The sequence below is a fragment of the Akebia trifoliata genome, chromosome 11 (assembly GCF_017979445.1).
Source record: "Akebia trifoliata isolate Shusen 1 chromosome 11, ASM1797944v1, whole genome shotgun sequence".
In the NCBI taxonomy this organism is placed as follows: Eukaryota; Viridiplantae; Streptophyta; class Magnoliopsida; order Ranunculales; family Lardizabalaceae; genus Akebia; species Akebia trifoliata.
Genome location: NC_141385.1, coordinates 390,096 through 398,821, shown reverse-complemented (window position 1 = coordinate 398,821; position 8,726 = coordinate 390,096). Strand labels below are relative to the sequence as shown.

Below are 8,726 nucleotides of genomic sequence, written 5' to 3'. Positions count from 1 at the left end.
CTCGAATTCTATTGTAGACTTTGAAAATGATGGATCTTGAAAATGATGGATCTTGAATATTCTTGTTTGTTCTTTTTTCCTAATTTATATTCGGTAGGATTAGCCGATTAGGTTCCCTCTTTTACGAATTTTTTTATTTTTTATAATCATATTGTAATTTCTCATCTAGAAAATCATGTTGATTGATGGTTATTTAGCCCATTTTTAACCTAGATGTATCTAAATAATTTCCTTTTATTGTTAACATTTTTCATTGAATTTTGTTTTTAGAAAAAATATATTAGGTGAGAAGGTTGCGAGCATTGAAATCAAGAGTTAACGAACTCATGATTTTTTTTATGATTTTTATTACTATTAGATTGGTTCATTATTTTTTCATGATTTTTATTACTATTGAAAATAATGAGTACGAGAACCGAGAATCGATCCGAACCAAGATTGGATTGGATTGGTTCAGTTCCATAGGATAATTGGATTGGATCGGTTCCAAATTTGTAGAACCGATCATGTTTGGTTCGGTTCCAATTTTGCCAAAATCCGAACCACGTGCACCCCTAGTATCTCTGCCGGTAAACCCTCTTAAAACAACGTAAGAATAGATAAAGAGAAGTCTCCAGAAAGTTTTGCGGGCAAAAATGCTCCGCAAAATCTCGTAAAAAAGTCCAAAGGAAATTTTCGCAGGAGCTCCAAACAGGGCCTTAGTAATTTTGGTGTCGATTCGACTTGCCAGCTCCTCTCTCTCTCTCTCTCTCTCCTGCGATCGGAATTTAGGTTTCTAGAGTTGTACATTTATTGGGCTCTGCAAGGATATTTCAGATCTCAATTGCTAAATCTGATCCCATTTATGTCCTCAATTTGATTCAGGAGGGATGTATCAGTGGAGGAAATTCGAGTTCTTCGAAGAGAAATCTTCTGGGAAACATTCGATTCCTGCAGAAGTTGGTGGAAAGATCGATTGTTGTTCGAATGGGAGAGGTAAAATCGTCCTTGGATGTAATGACGGAAAGGTGAATTTGCTCGATCGCGGATTGAAATTCAGCTATGAATTCCAAGCACACACGTTTTCTGTTCTCTTCGTTCAACAGCTCAAGGTAAGGGTGTTTGGTTTTAATGAAATTTTCGCTCCAATTTGTGGTAAATTACTTCTTTTTTGAAGTTTGTGAATAAATTAGGGTTCTTGAATTCAGGCAGAATTTCAACTAGAAGAAACAGTAATTTATCTGAATCAAAAGTGAAGAATTCTTGCTTGTAAACTTAGTAAATGTAGGTAATTAAGTTAATTGTAGAGTTGGATGGGTTTTAGTGAATGGTTGTTCTTGATCTTTCGTTATGGATCGTAATGTTAAAAAGTAGGCTTTTTAAAGCAGAAATATCTGTTTTTGAGGCCTAACTAACATTAAGTTCATTGGTTCTTGTGCTAAGCTTTTGCACTCAAATAAAAATAAGATTTTGAATCAAAACCTAGAAGACATGTTATTTTGAAGCATTTTACACATAAACTTGAAGCATCGGTCACGGATAGAGACCCCTTTTTGAAGTATCTGGTGACATAGTTATCCGATGTTGGTTACCACTTTCATAATTAGTGTTCATATGAACTATAACTGTGGCAAACGTTTTTGGCTTCAATCAAATTACAACATCTATTGTCACATTTTTGTTGAATCTTCTCAATAGTCCAAAAGTTTGATAATCTGACTACAGATAGTTCGGTTGAGAATGTTTTCTTAGTAAGTTGAATATGAACTTATCAACTTACCATGCATAATGCTTGAACCACTCCTTTCCAACAATCACAAGAACTTCATCAACAATCCAACTATATTATTTGAAGTGTTTATCTTATTTTCCAAAATTTCCTTTAAAAGCGGTCAAATTTTGTCTTTCACTAAAAAGCAAGGGTTTTAGAGTCATTGTGTAATGGCCACTACACTGCACTCTCTCCTTTTACCTCTGAAAGGCAAAATAGGATTGCTTTTTTAGGGGCATTTTTGGGAAAAAAAAAAAACTGTGGTTTCTAACATCCAATGCTTGCTTTGGATGTTAGCATTCTATATAATATATATACACAATTGGCTAGTAGACCACCACCTGAAAGTTTTCTCTGTTCCACGGTGTTTAAGGAGTTTCCTGAGAGTAACTTCACAAAGAAATGTAAGATTGGTTGTGTGTTCAGCCGCCTCTTGATATAATGGTTCCTGCTCTTACCTTGAACTTTTCTTTCAAATGTGATCCAAATTTTCTTTTATTTTTCAAAATATTTCTCCATTGTTGCCGTCTTGTCTGTGGAATGTTTGGTTAGTGTATGTATTCCTCCATACATTGGCCACATGTCGTTAATTTTATAGCTTTGACTTGATGGGACTATTACTGCCTTTCCTCAATCCTATAGTAGACAGACAGCAACTTAACCCGTCTCTTATCTCTTCACAAATCAGCAACGCAATTTCTTAGTAACTATTGGAGAAGATGAGCAAACATCCCCACAACTATCACCTGTATGCCTGAAGGTTTTTGACCTTGATAAGGTGCAGCCAGAGGGTTCAAGCACAACAAGTCCTGTTTGTATCCAAATATTGCGAATATTCACCAATCAGTTTCCTGAAGCTAAGGTACTTCAAACTCTACTTGTTTGCATCTGTTCTAATCTCTTATCAGAGTAGCACTATTCGATTGCTTTCTTTGGGTGGCCTCGAATGTGCCCGACTTGTATATAATTACTGGTTTAGTATCCAAATTCCTCAGTTTCCTAATCTTAGGAGGTTGTAAAACACTAATGTTCTGCAGATTACATCATTTTTAGTCCTTGAGGAACCTCCGCCAATATTACTCATCTGTATTGGGTTAGACAATGGTTGCATTTACTGCATTAAGGGTGACATTGCACGTGAGCGTATCTCTCGTTTCAAGCTTCAGGTGGAGAATGCTACAGACAAGAGCCATGCATCTATCACAGGTCTAGGTTTTGTTGATGGTCAAGCCCTTCAACTATATGCTGTAACTCCCACTTCAGTGAGCTTGTTCAACTTGCAGGATCAACCACCTAGGAGGCAAACCCTCGATCAAATTGGATGCGATGTCAATAATGTCACGATGAGTGATCGTTCGGTTTGTAATTCTAGTTGCATTTTATACCTTAGTTTTTTATCCATTAAATTCTTAAGAATGGCAGTATGTAGTACTTTTTCATGCAATTGAAAGTTCTGTCCTTGTCAACTTATCAGGAGCTTATAATTGGGCGACCTGAAGCCGTTTACTTCTATGAAGTTGATGGACGTGGTCCCTGTTGGGCTTTTGAGGGAGAGAAGAAATTTATTGGGTGGTTCCGTGGCTACCTCTTATGTGTTACTTCAGCAGACCAAAGAAATGACAAGAATACTTTCAGCATTTATGACCTGAAAAACAGATTGATTGCCCATAGTTTAGTTGTAAGAGAGGTTTCTCACATGCTTTGTGAATGGGGTAACATAATTCTCATAATGAGTGACAAAACATTTTTATGCATAGGCGAGAAAGATATGGAAAGCAAGTTGGATATGCTTTTCAAAAAAAATCTTTATACCGTTGCAATCAATCTTGTTCAAAGCCAGCAAGCTGATGCTGCAGCGACTGCTGAAGTTCTAAGGAAATATGGGGATCATTTATATGGGAAACAAGACTACGATGAAGCTATGGCTCAATACATCCACACCATTGGTCACCTTGAACCTTCCTATGTTATACAGAAGTTTCTAGATGCACAACGCATCTACAACCTTACCAATTACTTGGAAAAGTTGCATGAGAAGGGTTTGGCTTCTAAAGATCATACCACTCTTCTGCTGAACTGCTATACAAAATTGAAAGATGTAGAAAAACTAAATGTGTTCATAAAAAGTGAAGATGGCATTGGAGAGCATAAATTTGATGTGGAAACTGCAATAAGAGTCTGTCGTGCGGCAGGGTACCACGAACATGCAATGTATGTTGCTAAGAAGGCAGGGAAGCATGAGTGGTACTTAAAGATCTTGCTTGAAGACCTCGATGGATATCAAGAAGCACTACAATACATTTCAAGCCTTGAACCAAGTCAAGCTGGGATCACTGTGAAAGAGTATGGTAAGATTCTCGTCGAGCATAAGCCAATCGAAACAATTGAGATACTCATTAGGCTTTGTACCAAGGAAGGAGAATCATCCAGAAGAGGGACCTCAAAAGGCACATACTTATCTATGCTGCCTTCTCCTGTTGATTTTCTCAACATTTTTATTCATCACCCGCAATCCCTAATGAACTTTCTAGAGAAATACACAAGCAAGGTGAAGGATTCACCAGCTCAAGTAGAAATTCACAATACTCTCTTGGAGTTGTACCTGTCTAATGAGTTGGACTTTCCATCAATCTCCCAAGAAGACATTGGTGGAGAACTGAGAAGCTCAACAGTAACTAATATGTCTAGATCAGAGTCCAAGGGGAAATTGATTGCGGAGGGCAAACATGTAAATAAAGACAAGGAACGCTTGGAAAGACTTGAGAAAGGACTGTGCTTGCTTAAGAGTGCATGGCCATCTAATATGGAACATCCACTGTATGATATGGATCTCGCTATCATTCTTTGTGAGATGAATGCATTCAATGAAGGGTTGTTATTTCTGTATGAGAAGATGAAGCTTTACAAAGAAGTGATTGCTTGCTATATGCAGGCCCATGACCATGAGGGATTGATTGCGTGCTGTAAGAGGCTGGGCGATTCAAGCAAGGGAGGAGACCCATCCCTTTGGGGGGATCTGCTGAAGTACTTTGGTGAGCTTGGAGAAGATTGCTCCAAAGAAGTAAAGGAAGTACTAACTTATATTGAAAGGGATGACATTTTACCTCCCATTATTGTTCTTCAGACACTGTCCAAGAACCCATGCCTCACTCTCTCAGTTGTCAAGGATTATATTGCTCGAAAACTTGATCAAGAATCTAAGTTGATTGAAGAGGATCATCGATCTATTGAGAAGTACCAGGTAAGCAATTGAAAAATGTTGCATTATAAAATCTTCCGTATTTATTTCAACACTTGCATATTTATTTCGACATTAAATAATTGGGGAAATTTTTTGAAGGTGAAGAGGTGATGAGCTCTTTAGGGGCATTTTACCTTGAAGCAAGTATTGCACCATTTAAGCTCAAATACAATTAAGTTTGTTTTATTATTAAGCAAAAGATTCAAATAAGATTTGAATCGCGAAAGTGACTAGTTTTTTTCTTTTTTTTTTTTGAGAAGCCTGAATGAAAATCTATCTAGATGTATTAATGGGAGTTTGATTCCTCAACTTGGGTGAATGATTTGCTCAAGCACTCATTTTTCCAAATACATGTTAGCTTTTAGTGGTGATAATATTGAAACATAGATATCTTATGGTTACTATTGTAGCATTGATTCCCTTATTATGCAGCAAGACACCTTGGCCATGAGGAACGAAATCCAGGATCTTAGGACCAATGCAAGGATTTTCCAGCTTAGCAAGTGCACTGCATGCACTTTCACTCTCGATCTTCCTGCTGTCCACTTTATGTGCATGCACTCATTCCACCAGCGATGCCTTGGCGATAATGAAAAAGAATGCCCCGAGTGTGCTCCTGAGTACAGATCTGTCCTGGAGACGAAGAGAAGCTTGGAGTTGAATGCCAAAGACCATAATCGGTTCTTCCAGCAAGTTAAGAGTTCAAAAGATGGGTTTTCTGTGATTGCCGAGTATTTTGGGAAAGGAATAGTTAGCAAAACTAGTAATGGCACCACTGACACTCTCAGATCTGACGGTGTTCCATCCAGCAGTGGCTTCTAAGAAGAAGGGCCTTCATACCTCGGCTATTTCTGTTATCAAACATCATTTCCATGGAAAATCTTGTTTGGAAGTTGTGTGGAAATTTTTGCCAGATCTCCCCTGGTTTAGCAAGCTCTAATAACTAGAACGGGAGAGCAAAAATAAAAGAGAATCTCAATCTGTTTTAGAGTAACTTATGGAGGAAGGTTTGGGAGTTTGGAGTTTGGATTGTACAGTCTTGACTAAGTAGTGGTTGCAAATTCTGAGATGAGATTTGTTGTATGTTTTTTGTTTTTTGGGAGTTAGAATTTGCATTAATTACCTGTTTCTTGTATTTTTTTCTACTTGAAATACTAAGTTTGAAGAGTTTGATTTCTCTTGACAAACTCTTAAATGTTGTGATAATAAATTAAATGGTATTGCCCGACTTTTTTAATCTGCTAATATAATGATTTCCCATTAAAATTACAAACGAAAATATCGCTTCAAAGGCAAAAATTCTGCTGCCCAAGGTTGGTTTGGAAACAATGCTTCCTCATTAGATAAGTTCTGTTGGTAATGGTGGCAAGAAGCAATGTTCCTTAATACTAAGTTCTGTTTGTGGCAAGGTCAATCAATTTCTTCCAGTGAAAAACCTTCCTATTTGGTTTGGTTTCCTTTCTCTTTGAAGTTGCTTTTAGTGTTTCTTATTGCTAGAAATCTAGGTAATCACACTTTTCACCATGTTTTTCCCAAAACTCGGGCTCGAAATTCTCTTAAGAATAATGCTGAAGTGACCTCAAGATTGTATCTCATGTCGCACATCCTGACATGAAAGTGTGTAAGAACCATAGATGCTTTTCATCGAGATATGAGTCAAAAAGAATCCATGGTTCCTACACACTTTCACGTCACGATGTGCGATATGAGGTAAAATCTTGAGGTCACTCTAGCATGACTCTTTTCTTGATTCTTTTAACATTTAATTTTTCCATAAGAAAATTATCATTTTTTTTTAAAAGATTATCAATTCAATCCCATTTATTAAGGATTTGATGAATTATTAAATTCTTAAGCTTAATATGTGAAATAAATATTTCATATATATTGTCTCGAATTTATCCCGTCTTCATCGACTATTGAATTATTCTCCAACCCTAACTTTGTCATCATATATTCAATTTTGTTAAAACCCATGTCTTATATTATTAAAGGTGTGATCATATCTGCTTTCACTATCTCAATCTACGCTATTTTCGATCATAATCGTGCTCTTTTAGAATCTTCAACAAAATCCATTCCAGCTGAACAGTCTTAATCGTCACATTTATGGACTTCGACAGTTCTAGATTGCGTGGTTAAGACACAGTGCTATACCACCATGGATTTTCGCCGTTGAATGTTCAAGCAATGTTCCATTCATCGTCCCCGATAGACAGGTTGATTGGCCATGTGTATGATAAGTGGTGGTGGATGATACGTCCATCGACATCTTTTCAAGCAATGTGGGATACCATGCAGAGAGCTCTTTCTCTTTATCATTTTCCATCCAAGGGAATGAATTGTGGGCCCATGCATAATTGCAAAAGGTTTAACTGTTAATCTGGATTTATCATCTTGTCTGGTTTCTCCAATTGAGTAACATAAGGAACCCACTTAGTTCCAAAGAGAAATGTTTGGGTGCTTAAACACTTGGCTCAACTTGCTCTTGATTATTAGGGTTATTCTAACACTTTCATATGAAGTTATGAACCACAATTAAATGGTCCCACCCTATGTTACCTGGTCATGGGTTTGCTCGATTCAAATTCTGGTTCGTGGCACATGATTTGCCACTCTAGAATAATGAACACGGTTCATAGGAGTAGGTAGAGATAATTTGTTTCTTGGTTTGCTTTGATTTCCTACATTAGTTTGGTTCGCTCATGTGTATATATAATTTAAGTATACAAGTTATACGTGCAATTATAATGTTAAAAAATTCTAAATTACATAGAAATAAATTAATAAAATAATTTAAATTTAAAAAAAAAAAAAGAAAATTGGTTTGGTTCACCGAATCAATTAAAAAATTATTTGATTCGTCGAACCCAAACAAAATTCAATGAATTCTTGGTTTGCTTGATTTTACAAAACTAATATGAACCCTACCACGAATTGGTTTGCTTTGTACTGGTTCGTGGTTAAGATCAATCTGAAGCATTGGTTTTTCAATGGGATTCCAACCGATACAATATCACAATGGATCGGGTCTGAATTGGGTCCGAGTCCAATCCGATCCAATGACAATTCCTCATCTAAGAAATCATTTTCAATCAATTAGTGAGGACAGAATATAAAAAAACAAAGCTGTATGGAATCTCTGTCATTTGGATAGATACCCATACAGATTATCCTCCATGAAATTCATGTACGTATCATCCGTATTAGCAGATAAAACGATAAGGGTCCAATCATGGTGTTTTGTCTTCCACGTGGCATGCCAATCATCCGTCCAAAATCATTCAATTAGTGAGCCCAAACAATACATATATAATTAAGTATTTTTAAATATCTTGGGTGTGGCCAAACAACAGTGGCCCTTAGATTAGATACTTATTTATACAGCTAAGTGTAGCTTTCAATTCTAGGCCACTCCTTAATAATTGAGAAGAGTCGAGAAGAGTCAAGAGTAGGAGCATCTTCATCAAAACTTTGATAAAGATGTCTCCAAAGAAGCAAAATCTTAGTTGGAAACTTGTTAAATTGATTTTAAAATCTTTTCAGTGAATATTTATTTTGTGTGGGTATATTTTAAAATAATTATAAAAGATTTTTAAAATGTTGCTTATGTTGACAAAGTCATCCTGTAATGTCGATAATTTAATAATATTTTATTAATCTTATGTCATAGTTGTGTCAACAAATGTAAGTAACACTTTCGATATTTTTGAAAATCTTAGATAATTATTTGAG

General features: G+C 36.3%; 1 protein-coding gene across 2 annotated transcripts; it reads left to right on the top strand.

Moving 5' to 3' along the window:
• The first annotated feature begins 621 nt into the window (after positions 1 to 621).
• VPS11 (vacuolar protein sorting 11) lies at positions 622 to 6,221 on the top strand. Of its 2 annotated transcripts, XM_086458203.1 has the most exons (6): positions 622 to 771; positions 865 to 1,091; positions 2,439 to 2,612; positions 2,788 to 3,108; positions 3,225 to 4,991; positions 5,424 to 6,221. In XM_086458203.1, exons 2-6 carry the CDS (start codon positions 870 to 872, stop codon positions 5,811 to 5,813), a joined length of 2,874 nt encoding a protein of 957 aa, XP_086314329.1. In that variant the 5' UTR covers positions 622 to 771; positions 865 to 869; the 3' UTR covers positions 5,814 to 6,221. The 2 variants fall into 2 exon arrangements, with proteins under 2 accessions (XP_086314329.1, XP_086314328.1); XM_086458202.1 differs by having other exon boundaries at positions 642 to 1,091.
• The last annotated feature ends 2,505 nt before the right edge of the window (positions 6,222 to 8,726 follow it).

Excerpts from the sequence above, each read along its gene's own strand:
- VPS11 (XM_086458203.1), top strand. The coding sequence starts at position 870 with ATGTATCAGTGGAGGAAATTCGAGTTCTTCGAAGAGAAATCTTCTGGG. Across the intron at positions 2,613-2,787 it reads ATCAGTTTCCTGAAGCTAAG|ATTACATCATTTTTAGTCCT; the intron begins GTACTTCAAACT and ends AATGTTCTGCAG. Across the intron at positions 3,109-3,224 it reads TCACGATGAGTGATCGTTCG|GAGCTTATAATTGGGCGACC; the intron begins GTTTGTAATTCT and ends TCAACTTATCAG.